This window comes from Colletes latitarsis, chromosome 4 (genome assembly GCF_051014445.1).
Source record: "Colletes latitarsis isolate SP2378_abdomen chromosome 4, iyColLati1, whole genome shotgun sequence".
Classification (NCBI taxonomy): domain Eukaryota; kingdom Metazoa; phylum Arthropoda; class Insecta; order Hymenoptera; family Colletidae; genus Colletes; species Colletes latitarsis.
This window is the reverse complement of record NC_135137.1, coordinates 35,241,742-35,262,002: the sequence shown is the minus strand read 5'-3', so window position 1 is coordinate 35,262,002 and position 20,261 is coordinate 35,241,742. Positions and strand designations below refer to the sequence as shown.

The 20,261-nt window shown below is 33.9% G+C and overlaps 2 protein-coding genes across 3 annotated transcripts; one reads left to right on the top strand and one right to left on the bottom strand.

The window, feature by feature from the left end:
* Positions 1-640: 640 nt before the first annotated feature.
* Positions 641-4,482, top strand: Edc3 (enhancer of mRNA-decapping protein 3). The gene is made up of 6 exons (XM_076764180.1): positions 641-865; positions 1,083-1,253; positions 1,369-1,619; positions 1,696-1,844; positions 1,977-2,237; positions 2,300-4,482. Exons 2-6 carry the CDS (start codon positions 1,096-1,098, stop codon positions 2,891-2,893), a joined length of 1,413 nt encoding a protein of 470 aa, XP_076620295.1. The 5' UTR covers positions 641-865; positions 1,083-1,095; the 3' UTR covers positions 2,894-4,482.
* Positions 4,483-4,633: 151 nt separating this feature from the next.
* On the bottom strand, positions 4,634-20,131 carry LOC143341319 (MAP kinase-activated protein kinase 2-like). Of its 2 annotated transcripts, XM_076764182.1 has the most exons (10): positions 19,552-20,131; positions 18,785-19,064; positions 16,941-17,232; positions 8,606-8,745; positions 8,452-8,516; positions 8,263-8,370; positions 8,016-8,114; positions 7,831-7,906; positions 7,542-7,752; positions 4,634-7,471 (listed from the first exon to the last, which is right to left on the bottom strand). In XM_076764182.1, exons 2-10 carry the CDS (start codon positions 18,817-18,819, stop codon positions 7,232-7,234), a joined length of 1,266 nt encoding a protein of 421 aa, XP_076620297.1. In that variant the 5' UTR covers positions 18,820-19,064; positions 19,552-20,131; the 3' UTR covers positions 4,634-7,231. The 2 variants fall into 2 exon arrangements, with proteins under 2 accessions (XP_076620297.1, XP_076620296.1); XM_076764181.1 differs by lacking the exons at positions 18,785-19,064; positions 19,552-20,131 and adding an exon at positions 17,304-17,575.
* Between the last annotated feature and the right edge of the window lie 130 nt (positions 20,132-20,261).

Sequence of the window (20,261 nt, the reverse complement as noted above, 5' to 3'; positions counted from 1 at the left end):
ATCGATTGTTTTACCATCTGGCGCAAGCCAGATTGTTGATTTTGTCAATGATCGAAACGTATAGGGTAATATAAATCATATACGACGTACATCCAACAAAACTTTCTCGAATAATTCATACAACTGATTATTCAAGAAATTGACATACTATTAACCTTTTTATCTTCCATTAAAGAAAAACAAAAAATTATTAAAATATTGTATAGAAACAGTTTAGTAGAATTACTTATAATTATTAACTCAGTTTGTGATTAAGAATTGTCGCAGCACAAAAATGATTATGATTCGAGAACATGTTGAAATAGACAGTTTAACTGAATTCTTTTTCATTGTTTTTGTGTTTTTATATGAATCATAGATCGACGATTTTGATTTTTCGCCATGTTCTCATTGGATGGTTAAAAGAAAATCGAATACAAATAACAAGAACCAATGGTTTTAGTGGTTTACTCGTGTTTCTTAAAAATAAAGCCACATCTAACTTCATGTATTGTATTTTTCTACCTTTATACACAAATAAACAGTTTTATTATCATAGTACATGACAATACCAAAAATATTACCATCTGCAACAAACATTCAAATATCTATGGTATTTTCGGTTGAGAATAAATCGATATTATGAAAGGTACGCCAATGGCATGAAGTTTCGCCTGTTTTCCGTGTAGCGTGTTGTGTAGTCCTTTATAAACCGTGTGCGGTTAGAGTAGGGATGAAAATGCGTGAAAATTTTGTATTCGTTACCGCAGATTAACAAATACATTATTACGTATCGTATATTTTCAAATTTCAGAACAATCACAAGATTTTAAATTAATTGTGGCATTATTAAAGGAAATAATCAATCGTCCATAAAAATATATGTGTACGTAATCTTCTACATTTGGTTCGTATAATTTTGTTTTCGTTGATATGGACGGAGTGTCTATACCATTTAATCTACGATGTTGTAACGTATTAACGATCAATTTTATATCGAATATTCGTGCAAGTATTCTATGTATAAAACGATAGTTTCTATAAGAATGTAATTAACCGATATATTAATAATTTTAATTGATAAATTTAACATGTACAAATAGGTAGGTAATCAAGATGTCAGAACAATTTGTGGGATGTACAGTTTCTGTTAAATGTATCGAAGAAATTGGAACTTATCAAGGACAGATAGTTGATTTGAATAAAGATTATGTTACGCTTTCAAAAGCTTTCTGCAATGGAGTGCCTCATACTTCGTCTATAGTTGTATTAAGGTGACACAATTATACTTTCTTTCATCTAATAGCGTTAAATTAATAAATACAAATATAATTGAGACTATTAAGCGAATTAAGTATATTTAAGAGTAACATGCTTTATTACTTTCAGTGTAAAAGATATATTGAATGTTCAATTTATATCGATTAACGAGACAGAATCTACTGCAAACGATAGTAATCAAACACAAAATAAAGTAACTGTAAAAAGACCTATTGCTAAAAGAGCTGGTAGATCCTTTTCAGAAAGTATTCCATTTTCTACTCAGTCCACTTCGTCTCAAACGCAATCTAATTTAAAAAAACCAGATACTAATGCTCAATGCCCAACGGAACAACCATCCAATGGAAGGGTTCCATTAGGTATGGAACAACAAAATCAAATTCTTCTTTGTGTTATAAAAATACCTAGTATATTTAACTGAAAATATTTTTTCAGCCGAATCTGCTAGTAAACCAATCCAAAAACGATTAAGTCATAGACAGAGAGCTTTAGAACGAGATGAGCATACGTTTGGTACACCAATCGATCAGTCTTTAAATCAAGATTTTGATTTTGAGAAGAATTTGGCATTATTTAATAAAGAGGTTTGTACTCAAAATAATATAAGTATCCAGATTAACACTGTCCTTCTTAATGCTGTTTCTTTGCAACATACGGTTTTACTTGTGTAACAGTTCCATCGAAATAATGATAAATATCGTGCACATTGTTTGCAGGCTGTGTGGCAAGAAATAAATTCTTTAAAACCCGATATTATCAGGCAATCTGAAAACAACAGGGGTACTACTGGAATATATAGGCACGATGAAAATATTATTGTTTCCGAACCCACAGTTTTCAGACAAATAACAGTACCTAATGCAGATGAAAAAGAATATGTAACAGACAATGGTCTAATAATTCCTAGCATAACTCTTAACCTTCATCGTCAATTAATAGGAGCGGCAGATCGACTCGGAATTAGTTGGGAGCGTAGAGTACGTACAACACATTTAAAAACAAGAGAGTATGTTTTTATGTTTGAAATTTTATTAATTAGGTGGAACTTCTCGGCCGTGCTGGTGCAGAAATTATTTTGCAACTATTGGGGGGAAGTCATAGGCTTAATCCAAATAATGCACACCAATGGCCGACGGTTGTTGCGCTTTGCGGGCCTCATCGTTCTGGTGCAGCAGGTGTTAATTGCGCTAGACAATTATCTAGTCACGGTGTTAAAACAATAGTATTTGTAGAAAATTCTGAAGACGTTTTCCTTTTACAAGAATTGTCTTTATATAAACTAACTGAAAATAAGGTAGAGACTAAAGTTAAGAATTTACCGTCATTGGTGGACTTAATAGTCGTAGCACTTTGCGACGAAAATTCTCCGAAAGTAATTACCCCCATAGCAAAGTGGGCAAATAGTAACAGAGCACCTATTTTAGCTATTGAACCACCAGCTACAGGCACACCTGGTATTTTTAGTAAATTCAGCTTGCTTGGTGGATTACCGTTGTTCCATAGTGTTAACAATGGTAGATTATATTTATGCAATCTTGCACTGCCGAACGAAGTATACAGAGACGTTGGTATAACATATAGGTCTCCTTTTGGACCCAAATTTGTCATTCCTTTGCATTCCAATAATTCTTAGCAAAATTATACGGACGATACTTCTCATAGAATACCTTAGTTTAATATTAATTTTAAGTCTTGCATCTATAAAATTATACTTATTTTTCAAAAATATTTTCCAAATTTATTTAAATATGGAAAATAGTAATGTCGCATTTAATATTATGAAGTTGAAATATTGTCTGTATATAGTGTTATATTTTAATGTGCAGAATCACGCATAACTGTTTTTTTACACGCGTAAGTACATAATGTATGCAAGAATTTCACATGGAAAGAGGCAGACTTATATAAAAAATTAGTGATTTCTAATTGGAAACAATAAATTGTACAATTTCGAAACAAATTACAAATCATTGTAATTCAATATTATATATGCATTGTATGTTTGATTCGTTTGAATAGATGTGCTGTTTGCTATTGCAATATGCGCATAATATTTCATTATCAAACAATATAATCAGATAATAGAAGTTATGTACATATGAAACATGCGTCCTACTTTTATCTATAACTAGCAGAACTTAATATTGCTGAAATGCTAGAATAAATGGTCTAAATTCAAATAAATCCAGTGCTGGAAGGTTACCTAATTAAATGACGGAAATGAAGTTTTGTGTTACTTTAGATTTTGATTATTCTAATTCTGTAATAAAGAAGACCAACATGTTTTTTATAACTTATCTTGCGATATATTGACATAAAAAAAAAATTTGTGAAGTACTTATTTATAAATTGTCTACTAAAAGTACAATAGAATTTGCATTCAACATTATCGTATAACTTACTATTATAGGGCAAAAGGTAAAAAAAATTTTATTACATTGTTTAGAGCGTAAAATAAATAATGGTTGTTATAGTGTTTAACTCGTTTTTATATATAGAGTATAATAATGAATTTGACTTGAACTTTTCAGTTCTTTTACCTATTGTTTATCGTTACAATATTCTGAATTAAAAAATGTATACATGTTCTCAGAATATAATGTAAACTAAATTGCATGTTTTATTATACATTGTGCCCAATTTTACTGAATAATGTACGAATTATCATGATGTAATTGAAATAGTTATAAAAGATATTTGTATAAGATTTATTTTAACTATAGTTAGCCTAAGTAAGTTATTTATATTTTATATGTAAATATATATTTATGTAAGATATTTGTGGCTTTCACAGCCTGAGTTCTGACAGTTGATACTGATTGAGGAGTATGCCCGGAAACCTCAACCAGTATATATTTATATACTTTGGGAATTAATCTTGACACTCGGCGACGATAAATTATAAGAATAATTTTTATGTAATTTTTCAGAAATTCTTCGAAAATTTACGAAGTTAAACGTGACTTACGAATATATACTGTGAAAGGTAAAATAGCTATCTATTAATTGAATCTAAGTAGAATAAATCAACAAACATATGTTTGATGGTTTAAAGTAATAGTTATTTAAATTTTCATGTTTATAACATAAATGAAAAGTTATGGTACTCGTGATATCAGTTGAGTTCGTTTTGATCATAGCTTCCTTGAACTTTTTTTTTTTTTTTTTACTGCATTAATACAATTTCAGTAAAATAATAACATAAGAGTTGTAGAAAAATAATGAGCTGATTCTATATTAAGTAACGTTACGTTGTATATTTATTGTCAAGTTTCATAAATGCAATGCAAACCAACAGACTTAAATCCATTACAAAAATATTTCAATACTGCACTTCAGCCCGAATTAAGGTTACACATTTTCCTTTATTATAATATAACCATTCTAATCTATGAAAATTGTACTATCGCAATATTATCGGATACAACAATGCAACAATTTTTTTATATTATATCAGGAACTACATTTGCAATTTTCATTTAAAAGAGCTCTAAGGTTGTTTTTTTTCTTTGAATTAAAATTCGCAACAATTTTTATACGTATTTAGTAACTATTAGTTTTATTGTTTTCGCTAAAATATAAGAGCTGAACAACCATCACATGGTATTTATATCGTAAAACGTTTGTTTCCACAGTTCTCAAACAGGCATTGCATAAGGACAAACGTATCATTGATTATTACAAACAGATAAAAGAAGTACAACGCTTCTAATTAAATATTTTTAAAGTGAATAATCTTTATTTAATAACGCAGAACTGTAGAAACAAGTTAACTCAGTCATTCTGTTTCCGTGCAATTTACCACTCACAACAGGGCTGCCGAACCTGTGGCCCGCAGGCCACACGCTGCTCCTTTGCCGCCTAATTACTCCCACCTTGCTTGCGTCTGTGTGATTACGTGATCAGCGTAGTCAGAAAAATTAGCTGAATTCGATTTTTGAAGAGTGGGGGGACCTTCGATATCTCGCACCGTGCAAAGTGGTGGGAAGAAACAACGAAACAATAGGAACACTCATTCGTTCTCCCACTACTTCGCACGGTGCGAAATACTGAAGGCCCCTACTGTTCTCCGCTGACTTGAAGTCCCGTTGCAGGAACGCGAGGAAAGTGGAAGGGGTACACCTATTCTCACGTACACATTGAACTCTGGCTCGCTATTCGTCGCGGCAGTTACACACACGTCTGGACTGCTTGAGAGCAAGGGAGCAAGATAGATAGATGGGCGGTTCGACTCTTATTGCCCCTGTGCCGTCCCGCGGGACTCAAGTAAGCGAACCACAGTAAGTCAAACTGCTTTTCCCCACTCTTAAATAACTGGATACCTGTATCTACACATACAAAATTCCAGTGTAATTATCGAGAAGAATGGCCAGACTAATGATGGGGACAGTTTAACGATGGGCAGGAATATTCAGCTCTGGGTGGACTGCTAGACTAATGGTAGGGTTAGTACAACGACGACAGGGGGGTAAGTTCAGCAACCCTGACTCACAAGATCGGTTCTTTCAATCATGAAACATTTCGAATACTTATAAACTGTGAAGGACTACTAATAATATTACTAATAATTAATAATTAGTGCAGATACAAATAATCTTATTAAAAATAATTCGTACATATAATATTTACATTTTACAACATATCAGTCATCCCGGGGAAAAAACCACTGACACGCTTGTGAGATTTGACCGCCACTTGACTGAAATTGAATCTGCATCTAATAAAACTACTTAATTATATAGTTCTACGTTCGAAATTGACCTCATATTGATTAAGGCCTCGTATTAATTTTTCATCTAAATTCATTTCGATTTTACTTTATATTATATCTAGTAAAATATAATTACCACATTTATTCAATGAAGTTTTCATCTTTGTTTCTAGGTTTCATATTAATTATTATAGGTTTTCTTTATTTTAGAATGTAGTTTAAAAAAAAAATGATCATATTCCTTGAATGTTTAGAAAACAATTAGAGCAAAATATATTAGCACCTTAAATCAATTTTAAAGATACTTATATATATTCAGCCTCAGTCAAAATATCACTTCGAAGTACATTTGTTTGTATTATCGTTTAATCAAACATTCGTGACTCGTGTGATTTTTAGCTTTACACAGCTGCAAATTCGTAAGCTTATAATCGGAAGTATTCCATGTTTATACGTCAATTATGATAAATAAGAACGGGATAATAATTTAAAAATAATATATAAAATATCGCTTTGCGTGTAATGTTTTTTGAACCTTATAAAATATATTTTAAGTAAACAACTGATAAGGAATTTGTTATAGTAACTGCTAAATGGCATGTTTTAAACGACAGACATTTAGTATGTCTGCCGTGTATAGGCCAAGAAACACTGTTACACATTATTTCATGTAAGAAATATCTTGAATATTCCAGTTTGTTCTCGTATATCATTGTACTATATATGCACCAGTAAATGACAAAACGTTTTATTGTCTCCGTTTTATCGATAGGCGTAGACTGTAACACAAATTTATACTTCACGGCCACATCATGATACTAAATTTTGTACAGTGTAATAGACCATTTAAAGTATCATTTTTACTATGGACAGTAAAAAATGCACCATGATTAAAGAGTTATTAACTAACTTTTACAAGTATGCACTCCACTGTTAATTTCTATACGTATGATAGTGCTTTTAAAATTTAAATTAATTCGCTCAGAACTATTAGCGATCAAAGATTTTCTTAACGGGGATAAACAAATGTATACCGTTACAAATTCATGCAATTATTCATTGGATCATTACCTTTGAGTTTTCGTTTCTCGCGCATGTATCTTGATCTAGGTATATTTCTTTAAAAATTATCTAATTTTGTAATCTCTCATTTTTCGTACAACGTAATCGTCAGAAAATAATTCTTATTATAATTAGGCTATACCTTACGCATTTATGTAAAAAAATACGCCAGTCTTGACTGGTTCTAGTTGCGTCTCCCTAGGAAGCAGGCGTCGGATTAGCTGCTGGCGGTACGGCATTTGACTGTTTTGCCCGTCTGCGTTTAATTAATAAAGCGTTATTTGTGTGGTCCAATTGTTTCAAATTAGCTGTATCATAGTCTACACGCATCGTAGCTAAAGACCGTGTCATTTCCTCTTGAACTTCTGGCCAAAGCTCTCCGTCTTCTCGAAGTACGCGCCCGGTATGCAATGGAGTGGCAGGTACTTCCGTGTGTTTCTGTGTAAGAAACGATAATAAAATAATTTCCCTTTTAATATTTTTACAAAAATAAAAATTAAATTCTTACCGAGATCCATTTGTTTCGCATAACTTCGTCGATTTGCAGTCTTCTAGCTGGGTCTGTACACAACATACCCTTAATAAGATCTTGCGCATCTGTGCTCACATTCGACCATTCAGGAGCTGGAAAATCATATTGACCTAGACGAATTCTTTTTTTCATGCCCGGTGAAATTGCTAAACCGTGGTTGCTATAAAAAGGTGGGAAACCGCACAATCTAGAACAATGCGTAATATTGGCACATTATGTAAGCTTCAATGTAAGTTTAAAAGTATCTGTGAATGTATCAACTTACAATATATACATTATAACTCCAAGTGACCAAATATCACAGCTTTTATCATACTTTTCTGGTCCCAGAACTTCAGGTGCTTTGCAAACAAAAATAGTACGTTTGTTTAACTTGTACTTAGAGGTTCTCCTTTATTAGCATAAGGTTCATTCAAGGTAAATAAAACTCGATCTATTAACACAACTTACCTACATAGTATGGTGTATAACATGGTGTTTGCAACGTATCTTTCAAATGCGTTTCTTTTGCAAAACCAAAGTCCGTGAGCTTCAATATTCCAGTACTATCTGAAAATGCACATAATGTGTTATCAAAGTTGTAATGAAATATACATTGTATATTTTCTTAATATGTTTACTTGCATTTATCAATATTTATAATAACATCTAATACCGTCGGAAGAAGAAGAAAAAAAAAAGAAATAAAAATACGTACCAGGTCTGGAATAGAGGAGATTTTCTGGTTTGAGATCCCTGTGTGCTATGTTCATATCATGTAGATGCTTTACAGCATCACAGATTTCATACATTATCTGTGCAGCTTCTAAAAATGCAAAAATTAATAAGAAAATTGTCACATGTTATAGATTTATAATATTAAAGAATTAGAATTTAGTTTCCTTACCTCTTTCGGTGAAAGCACCATCTTGTCTGTCTTGTATTCTCTCAAATAATTCTCCTCCTTCCATGCTGAAGAATATTAAACATAATTTTAATTCCTCCTTTGCAATTAATATTTTATATCATAATGAAATCATCAAATTAAAATATGTAATTACCATTCCATAACAACTAATAAACATTTATTTCCGCTGTACGAATTTTCGTATACATCCTTAACTTGGACTATGTGTCTGCAATTTGATGCTCTCCAATGCAATTCAACTTCCCTCCGAGCCTTTACACAATCATATAATACCTACAAATATAAAGTACATACGTTTAAAATAATGGATTGTTATGATACGTAAATGTACGTATTTATGTTATGGTTTTTACAAACTTTAAGGTTCCATAAAGCCAACAGTAATTCTTGAACAAACGAAATGATGTAATCAGTGAAAATCAACATGGAATAAACATGAGAAGCGATAACTGTATGACTTGCAAATATTAGAACGTCGTATAATTTGTAACTCTAGCGTGAAAAAAAACATGAGATAGGGCGTATCAATTTTTAAAAATTTCTCTGAAAATTTATGATCATATCGGTAAATTTGTCATGTGCTTTTAAAAATGTTGGTGAGTGATCCACCAGCTGACGCTGCATTGTCGTTATATCGGAATTTAGAACATATTTCAATGTTTCTCAAACTTCATTGCCTCGCGAACCTACTTAAATTATTTGTTAAATATATTTTATTTTCAAGATTTAACATTAAATTAAGGTATCGTGCGTCGGAATAGAATTAATTATGAAATATGTTTCTTTTTCGTCTGAGATCTCGTGGACCCAGACCAACATATTAACAAATCCTCAGTGGTCCACGATCTACAGTTTGAGAAACACTGACGTTCGTGACTTAACATTCTTCGATTAAAGTTAGCGGTCAACAAATGCAACGTATCCATTATACTGAATTTATTGCTCAATTGTCCGAACTCAATCGGATTTAAAGACATGAAATAAATCGATCGATAAAAATTCTAGGGTCGTAATAAAGTATTTCCAAAAATATGTACGTTTGTGAAACAGTAGAAGACATTGTTCTCACAATTTAAGGCTTAAAATACACAAGGTGTTCGGTCACCCCTAGGAAAAATTTTAATGGAGGATTCTAGAGGCCAAAATAATACGAAAATCAAGAATACCAATTTGTTGATGGAGGCTTTGTTAAAAAGTTATTAACAATTAAAGTTCTATCCGTACTGAATTTTTTTCTCGAAAATGCGCAAGATTTCGAGGTTATGTCTATTCACCAAAAATTATTGTAATTGACCCCCGCAACCGAAAATAATTTTTTCAAAACGATTTGAAATTTTTTTTTTCCGTCGAAAAATTTCACACCTTCACGAATTTTTTTCTAGAAAATGGGTAGGATTTCGGGGATATGTCTATTCACCAAAAATTATTGTAATTGACCCCCGCAACCGAAAATAATTTTTCCAAAACGATTTGAAATTTTTTTTTTTCGTCGAAAAAAGGCACCTAATTAGATTTTCAGTAAGGAATTTTTTTCTCGAAAGTGCGTAGGATTTCGAGGGTATGTGTAATGACCAAAAATGATTGTAATTGACCCCCGCAGCCGAAAATAATTTTTCCAGAACGATTTGAAATTTTTAAATTTAATTGTTAATAACTTTTTAACGAAGCCTCCATCAACAAATTGATATTCTTGATTTTCGTCTTATTTTGGCTTCTAGAATCCCTCATTAAAATTTTTCCCAGGGGTGGCCGAACACCGTGTATAATCGTCGAGTCGAGCTTAAAGAATTGGCAGAGCAAACATAGGCATTATCTAATGTTCCAAAACTGCTATTGGCACGGTTCAAATGTCTTTTATTTCAGTTCCTTCGATGAGAAGCATTGTTACAATTTAACGGTATATCGTACACTGTTCCATTTTCTTTCTGAATTGAGTTGTTTCTACAATATGTAGCACGATGCTGAAGTATATTTTTCATTGTGATTCATTATACCTTTTCTGTTCGAACATTTTATTATGCACATGCATAAGCTGTTTAAAAAAAAGTAACGAAAAAAGGGAAGAAAAAGAGTTTCGTGGTTAGGTGACATTTTTACAGCGCTGTATATATTCTCCGTCCTAAAACTATTCAAATGCAGTCAAAGTCCGAGAAACGAACCAGAAAAGAAAGTGGAAACCGGTTTCTATTCGAATTTATTTCCCATAGAATAGGACGATATTAGTGAGCCAAGTGCAAAGCGCGGGAAAATCGTTTGCGAACAAACAACGAATTACGTGTACGTTTTTAACGCTTCGACATTATCTAATTGTTAACGAGATGCAATACGTGCAACATCCCATACTTGTTCACCGGGTTCGTTCTTAAATGAAAATACGTTCGTCACGCGTCGCGAACAGATGTCATTTCGTATTATTATGTGATAATGAGATTAGCATTTCATGAAATGTCATATATATACGCATTGACGCGACGAGCAGATGAACATGCACGTGGAATTATAACAAGCTTTATGAACGGATTATGTTCGTCGTCCTACGCCAAGGTATTTTACGCAGAAAAAGAAACCGTGTGACGTGTTATTAAACCGAACGTGACGCAAATGCGTGCGAAAATGTACATTATATTATCCAGCCTTCTTTTTTAGGTTAGCTATGTATGGTCAGCTGCCAGTACTTGATTATTTTATTTATTTTTTGAGGAAAACGCTTTCTATGATTTAGACGTTCATCTGTCCTCGATATAAACGTATAGATAAATAAATAATTTACAGGCAGAAAAATACGGACGTGCCTACGTCCGAGAATCTTAACTTCTTAACCGCTGCACTCAAGTATACATAACCGAGGATAACAATATTATTTTGGATATTAGAGTTAGCAGCTGACAAGCCTGTATGATCTCTTATTTCTTTATTTCATTTTTACATACATTTATAAGCAGCAATGAAAAGGTTAATGAGGTTACGAGGTTATGTTTAAGTCGTTAACGCGAACAATAAAAAATTTAACGTTCATCGATGTACGAAATAAACTCTTCGCAATACTTTTCTCGCTTCCTGTTGTTAAGATTCCATCGACAGAATGCCGAGCTACGCGAAACGAACATTTTTCTTGAGAAACGGAAAGACAAAAACTAAAGTGCTTCCCGCTACGCAGCGAATAAAGAAAACTGAAACGTAAAACAGCGAATGGCAGCGTATGTAACAATCTGCCTGGCTAGTCGCGGGCAATCAATTAACGAAGGGGAATTTGTAATGAGAAAACTAGGTTGCACCGGTGTACCATGACGTCTGCAAATATTGACTTTTTCATGACTACGCGCTGAAATATGATAGCTTTCTCTTGGTCTATACCTCGAGACATTTCGCTTGAATCAATGACTACATTCTTTGTACACCGTTCCATAAATTCACTTGGCATTGAACAAAACTGACCTAGCAAAGTAAATGTTTGAATCAAAAAATTGTAATTCGTATAAAATAAATGTATTAACTTCCGACGTGCGGTGTAAAAGTTATTTTACTCCTCGGTGCGATGTCTCGGAAGTATTCGAAGGTCACGAGAGAAATTTATGTAGTTTCCAATTACGTTGCCCGAATAACGAAATTATTGTCCTTGCTGTCGCATATCTTCACGGCCGAGCGATATAATTCAAACCGTTTCGCCAATCTACGTGGCTCATTTCCAATAATTCGATCCATTCGACGTAACAGATTACCATTAAAACTTCTTTCCGTGCTACGATGATAAGCTACCATTTAATCGCAAGTTTAACCCCTCGACTAATCCCACGTAATTTTGTCTCGCGTAGTTCTTTTGTAGAAGGGAATAAATCGTCGTATGCGCAATTATTATGTATGGTATAGTACTTATTTTACAGCATGCTACTTCTGCCGCGTTCTCATTTATGTAACCCCTCTCAGCTTTTGTAAGCTAATGACCGCCATTACTATGGTCATCCTATCTATCAATTCCTCGAAAATAATTTCGTACACGTCACTGTCGTATATTCTTCTCTATAACTTAGATTAACAGAGACCCCTCAATATTTTCAGATACGACATTTTAGTACTATTTACATTGCTGATAATAATTATTCAAACAAAATAATATTTATAAATATATTAGAATTTTTATGAACAACGAATATACATCAAAGGTCCAAAAGACTACTGAAAATAACCGTTATTATTCAAGAACAGGTTTTGCTCAAAATCTAATCAGATCTAGAGATAATAATATAAGTAGAATTCAAATATAAGGTTTCTGCGAAATCTATCAAATCGTTTAGACGCAATCATATTAACAGATATACACATATTAAAAAGAAATGTTGTATTTCTAAAACACGTTGTATATTATTTTTTCTATTTGTTGCATAACCTGAATAAAAGCCACAGGTGAGGTATTTAATTATGGCGTTATGAAATAATTACGTAACGTGTAGATACAATTGTAAACGATACTGTACACATATTCCCACATATAAATGTTTCATCGTTTATCTGTCGAGATCAAATACATGTATAATGATATCTGTGATTGAAAACAGTCGAATCGGAATAATCTTTATGTACAGTATTTGCACGACACGTTTGTATTACATGAAAAAAAATGGATGACGGCGATATATCACGATAACTGCATGGATATAAATTGTTCTAACAACTGGACTCTTTATCTATTTAAAAAGATATTAATCCTGCGTATCCTTAATCCTGGATTATTTGATAGATCAATACCTTCGAAAGTATTAGTTATTTCAACATTAACAAATATGAAATCATTGTTATTATATAAATAATGACATATTTTCGTTCGTGCTTATCAGCTATTTCTGTCCATTCAGTCATACGTGTGTATCTACTCCCCCACTCTCTGTTGCGCGTGTTTACTTTTTCGAGCGCGAAAGAAACAAATTATAATTAGATAAATAATTTAAAAGAATTAAGGCATTATGCGTCGCCGCGGCAATCAATAACAACCATCAGTTTTGGTTTTGTTAAGTATAAATGGCTCTGTCGATAAATTATCGTGCACGAAACATGCACATTTCGTTGCACAATTAAAAAAAAAATCATGTTAGAATTTTTGGTAATTATTTACCATGTTAACGACATCATTAATTTTATAGGGAAGACAAAAAATAATTAGAAGATAAATCAATTAGATAAAATAATTAGAAAATAAAATAGAGGTAAAAATAAGACGAAAATCAAGAATACTAATTTGTTGAATTTTTTTCTAGAAAGTGGGTAGGATTTCGGGGGTAGGTCTATTCACCAAAAATTATTGTAATTGATCCCTGTAACAAAATATAATTTTTTTAGTATGATTTGAAATTTTTTAATTTCGTCTAAAAATTTCAATACCTACTCGAATTTTTTTCTCGAAAATGGGTAGGATTTCAGGGGTATGCTTGTTCACCAAAAATGCTTGTAATTGATCCCTGTAACTAAATATAATTTTTTAAGTATGATTTGAAATTTTTTAATTTCGTCTAAAAATTTCAGTATCTACTCGAATTTTTTTCTCGAAAGTGGGTAGGATTTCAGGGGTACGCCTGTTCACCAAAAATGCTTGTAATTGATCCCTGTAACTAAATGTAATTTTTTTGGTATGATTCGAAATTTTTTAATTTAATTTTTATTTATTTTAGCCTTTAGAATCTCCCATTAAAATTTTTCCCAGGGGTGGCCAAACACCCTGTATAAAAGCTTGCAATAAAGTGTCGTCAATTCTACTGCAATCCAACACTACTTCCCTTTGACACACTTTGAAGCTATTAAAATCGATGAGGTCGACACTAACGTAAATAATTATCGTTAATGTGTCTGGATTAATAATTTGTACCTGTCGTAGACGTAAGGCCTCTGATTGGTAGAATCAATCAGAGTGGTGGACGCTTATTCTACCAATTTGAACTCTGTACGCAACTATCGTTTTACGCGTATGGGCAGAATCGTTTCAACCTCGTGTTTGCAAAGGCGTGGTTTCGTATCTCAGGTTTCCACTAATTATATCTTTAAACTAAAAATGGACGATATTTATTTTTTGCCACGGAAAATTCGACGAACTTCCTCCACCAATATACTTCAAGGCCGTTGAAATCGGCGAGGTCGTTAACACGGTAAATAATTGCTGCTCTTCCTAAATACTGATTGTTAAAAATCGTAATAAATCGTAAGGTAGTTGGACACACATGTTTACGCGTGGAACTTGAAGTGATTCGCGCAATCGGTCATTGGCATTCTATGTATCTGCATTTGTAATCGACAGTTTTTTGTAAAACCTACGTCAAGCTGTCGGTTCAGCTGCTGGTAAACAAGAAAAAAGTGTGCGTGCATGCACGCGCATTTTCAAGCAATCCTTTTAAGCGGATGGAATATAAAACTCGCGCCGGGAAAGTAGCAAAATAAAGCGTGTTTTTGAATTCACGATATTTTCCGCGATTTCGTTTCAATACCAAAGTCACGTTTATTTCGTCTTGAAACTCTTCCGTTCGACGGCACTTCTGTTACTCTTTGAGATTTCCCGTACGAATTAAGGGATCCAAGAACAACAAACCCACACGCGGTAAGACACAAACACGAAGATCCACGAAATTTTTCCAAGGAGATACGGAGAAAATAAGAGGCGCGAGCTGGCCTCCTCAGCGATACCACCGCATGGTCGGAATCGCCGAACGGGAAATCATCGAATATAAATAGAGGATGACTCGCAGGTCTGGACTCGCTTGGACATCGTTAGTCGATGATCGTACCTCGCTACGTTAAGTAGGTATCGATACATCGTGGGATCGGCGATCTTCTAAATGCGCGTTAAACATGCATATTTAACGCCTTATATCGGGCTCGTCCTTGGAGCATCATATTCCGTTGTTCCAAAAATAACCAAGGGCAACCGTGTCATGTTACGCTTAAAAGAAAAACACATGTACTTTTCGTGTCTCTTGATAAGAGCCGAAACTCTCGTAAACTACATTGTTACGTTTATCTCGGGCGTATAATGCTACCGAACAGTAACATAAAAATAATACCTGACGCTCTCCCTGTGCGTACGTTTCGAACATGCTGGGTTTTATAACCGTACGTCTAAAACACTGTGCGATCGTTCGTGCATGAAATTTTATAATAACCTTCGTAATGTTGCAATTTATAATGAGAAACAGAACGGCAGCCACTGGACTTCGATAACACTTTTTAGCACGCGCGCGCGCGCACACGATATGCCAATACCTGTGTGCTACAGTGAAAACTCGATAAATGTCACTACTTCGGGTACGATTAGGAACACTTATGAAATAGAATCGTTTTTCGAATTTGTCGTTTACCGACGCCTCGAACATAGAAAGAACCAGTAAAGAAAAAAGATGGATCGGAAACCGAATTAAAGTTTCTTATTTTTTACTTTTTGTTAATAAAAATTTCACTATCGCGCGGGGGAGATTTTTCTGATTAAAATGAGACTAAACACGATACAAATCGGTCAATATTTGGTAGCATAATATTGAATTAAATATTGCATCGTCCTACGAGAAGAAGGCACAGAGTGTTTACATCCCCACTCCTGTTGCAGTCCGCTGATTCACAGGTATTGGTCGAAAACAGTGACGAAATCGGCGACAGCCAATCAGCGGACTGCAGCAAGAGTGGGGATGTAAACACGCTGTGCCTGTTTCTCGTGGAAGGACGATACTTGCGAGTCTTTCTCTCTTTGTTTATCCTTTTTGATTTATCGAATAGGAAGTAGCTATTTTCAAACGGAACCCTTCCGCTGTACCGTAAGTGATCAGAAACTGCAACCTCTGCTCGATAAATGTACTATTCACCGACCTTGCGAAGATACGAGTACGTACATGTTTTGGAGGTGCCATTAAATACCTTTGCCTAACTCCACCGAGACATTTCACTCGAAATTTCACACGTTTTGGCACACAATTTCAGATTTTGTGCAAACTGAAATATTTCCAGAAACGTGCATATTAAAATAAGGGTGAAATTGCAGTGTTTCTTATTCCTCATTTTTCATTTTAATCAGAAAAATCTAACCCACATGATAGTGAAATATTTATTAACAAAAAAGTAAAAAATAAAAAACTCTTCTGTACAGTAGTGTGGTCACACTGACAAGGGCATTTAAACGTCTCCAGTTACACTTCGCCTCACTGGTTCAAGAGGGATCCCTCTAGCGGTGGGGATAAAAATGTATCATTCACGGAACAGCTCTTGAGGACATTTATCGAGTTTTCACTGTACTGACATCGTTCGCTGAAAGGGGAAACAAGAATAAAAATACCCGATTGTTTCACGTTTTCAAATAATCCTCGTTCAGAGTGGCGGCACTGCGGGGATTATCGAATCTATCAACGTTTCACTTTCCCGCGCACAGCTTGCACAAGAACCAACGAATACGAAACAAAGGCGGCCGATTTCCGCGGAAGTGGATTCTCAACATTATCTCTCACCTTGAGCGCATACTTTTCCCTCGTCTTTTTGTCATAACACTGAACAACTTTTCCATTGATCCCGAGACCGAGTACGTGATTACTGATCTCGTAGTCGTCCATGATCGGTGTAACTTTTGGCAACCGGTTCTCGCATCTCGCGAGCGTATGTTCCATGATTTTTCGTTTCACTTCCAGGACCGGGGCTTCCTCCTTCTCTTTCGTCGACACGTCGATCTCCGTTTCCGCTGCTCGTTTCCGCTTTCCCTTTTTATTCTCCTCGTTCTCTTCGCCGGCCGACCTCTTGCACTTTCTAAAATGGTAATTGACCGTCAGTTGTATCACCGGTGGATTCGTTTCGTCGATACGAGAGGATCTACCAACAGTATGAATATACGAAACAAATTGAAGCACTTCATGGGAAACGCGGTAACGTACGATGATTTAACTGTCGTATTGATAAGGAAAACGTTAGAACGATAGCGTGCTTGCGTCCCGACACTTCTGAGTACGCTACACGAGTGACAGTGTAGGTAAAAAAAAAAACGAATCATTGGTGAACGAAATTATCGCTCGTACGGTACGGCGCTTACTTTATCTTGAACATTATTGAGGAGAGCATAGCTTCGATTCGTATTAACTAAATTGTATTTACTACGAGCGACGCGACAGATATCAACGCGTTGTGTACAATCTTTACGTGTATTTTGTTATCTGGTAAGAAATCTATTACCGATCAATTGCAAAGTATTTCTTAAAATAGCAATAAATAGTAAATAATATTACATAAATTCGATGAATAATTCTCAATAGTTATGAACTTGATATGTCGTTATTAATAATCAATTATAATTTTATATTCAAATTTACCTCCTACAATAACATTTATAATAAAATGAATTTTTTCTAGAAAATTTAATTATTAATTATAATAATTTTTAAAAATTATTATCTACTATTTTATTTATTTTTATATATTCATTTATTGATATAACAAATTTTCAATTAATAATATAATATTTAAAAATTTGCAATTTAATATTTTTTTTTTAAATCATGAAAATTTAAAATATAATATAGAAAGAATTTGTTCTATCTTCATTAATAAATTTACAATTTATTCCTTTATTAATAATTTAATATTGAACATTTTAAGTTAAAAAAACTATTAATCTTCAAAATTTAAAATATAAATAAAGTTATAAATTTTAATAAATCATAATGTGTCGAAATGATTTTACTCAACTAATTATAAAAATATTGAAATATTATATTTTATTTTTGCAATGAAAGTTGGATTAATTTATTTTATAATTTACATAAAATATGTAGTTGAACTGCATAGAATTATATTATTGTATGCACGTAGATACAATTGTATGTACGTGCATACATACTCTACGTATTACACAACCACTATTAATCGATTATAGTAAATCTACAAAACAGTTCACGCGATTGGTGCATTTAAAAATTATCAATAAGATTTACTAATTGTATGCATCAAATATGTGCAGTATTTGGAATGCGTGTAGATAAATGAAATAGGAAAATAATAGGAACAATTGTCCAATAAAAAAAAGGTATCGTAAAATGGTGTTGAAAATCAATCGTTAAAACACAGCGGTAATTGTACTTCGTTATTATTACTGTGCGAGTTTTGATCGATACGAGATTAATTAATAATGTACGACTGTTATGATTGTAACGGCAGAAGTCTACAACGAACGATGAGGTATGGTATGTACATATTTATCGTTCCATTCGGAATGGAATGCTTCGATAAATCATTAATAGCGATTCGTTGTTCGCAATAACGCCAGAACATGAATACGAAAAAAAAAATAAAATAATGTGACAGAGACCTCCAGAATGTCCACTTGTGTGCCGATTTCGGCATTTGCGTTGCTCTTTTTCTAAGTTTCGAAAGCTCTAATCAGATCGTTGACGAGAAGAGAAAAAGCATCGCCTTCCAGGAAAGCCAAAACTCCAAAGAATTCTCGGAGGCAAGAGAACAGCCAGTAGCGGTCGTTATGGATAAACCGTGTGTGAGCTCCGCGTCGTCGAACAAAATTAAGAATTTTCCTAATCGCAACTCAAAATTCGATATCCAAAGAATAATCACGGGGTAAGGCCAGCTGAAAACTGAAGACAAAAACTAATGAAACTCGTCGTCTGTAATGAAGGGGTATGATTGCCGATGAAAAGAAACGTGCAGCAAAAAAGCGATTATTAAAAAAAAAAGCAATTTTATGGACAGGTACACAGACACGTAATGTCGTGCGTTTCCCAACAACTTCTACGAGATGAAATGCAATTTCTGTTACGCAAGTTACACTGCAAATATTCAGGAAATTGCCAAAATAAACACAATGAGAAAAATGAAACACAAAGTGGCTCGTCAGAGATCTATTTGCATAAACTCATAAGCACCGCCAAAATTCGCCATCTATATTTCATAGAGATTTATCGAGTGGGTGGACGATTTACTTGAAATAGCGGTTGCGTATGACGTATGCAAACAAATAGTACATTAGAAAAGAGACACTGAAATTAAGGAAACAAAAAACCAGTCGATTATTTTTAAGATGATTACGTATGAGTGTAAATTTTTCATGGTGGTTCAACATACCTAATGACGTTTGCTTCTTCAAACAGAATTTCCCGCCACGAGGCAGCAACGCATAATTTCAAGGGGGGAGAAAAACCACTACTGTTATACCATTTTATTTCACACTGTTGGTGGAAACACTCGATAATATTTTACAAGTGATGCTTATCACGGTACGTGTAACACTGATTCACAATTCGTACATATAACTGTGTCAGAAATAAGGTCCACGGATATTTGTCATGCAACCTTGGTTTTGTCCGTATTTCCCGTAGGAAAAGCACATGAATAAAAGTTCGTCGGAGGTGTGTCACCCAACTTCCAAAAGATCGAACAGATTGGAATAGTTGTCTACCTGACCGCGGAATAGCCGGTTTTACACAAGTATAAAATATTCAGTGGCGCTGTTGGAAACTGATTTTCTCGTTGGAAAACACGGAATAATATTGTATCTTAACCAAACGCGACCTTTTCCATGCCCATACTTTCCGTGCATTCGACCGACCACTACTGAACCGAAGTCCGCTCAACGACTCCCGACTTTCATACGAAAACCCAATTCACAAACACGAGTGGATAAAGCGGCTATGGCGGCAAAGCGCCTCTACGAGCAATCTTGGGATGTGACTCACTACACAGGGACGACTCTAAACTGCGAATATTCGGGTTCCTTCGTAAAGTTCACGTTTCCTTTGGTGCATTTTATTCACTTTTTTTTTTTGGATATTGTG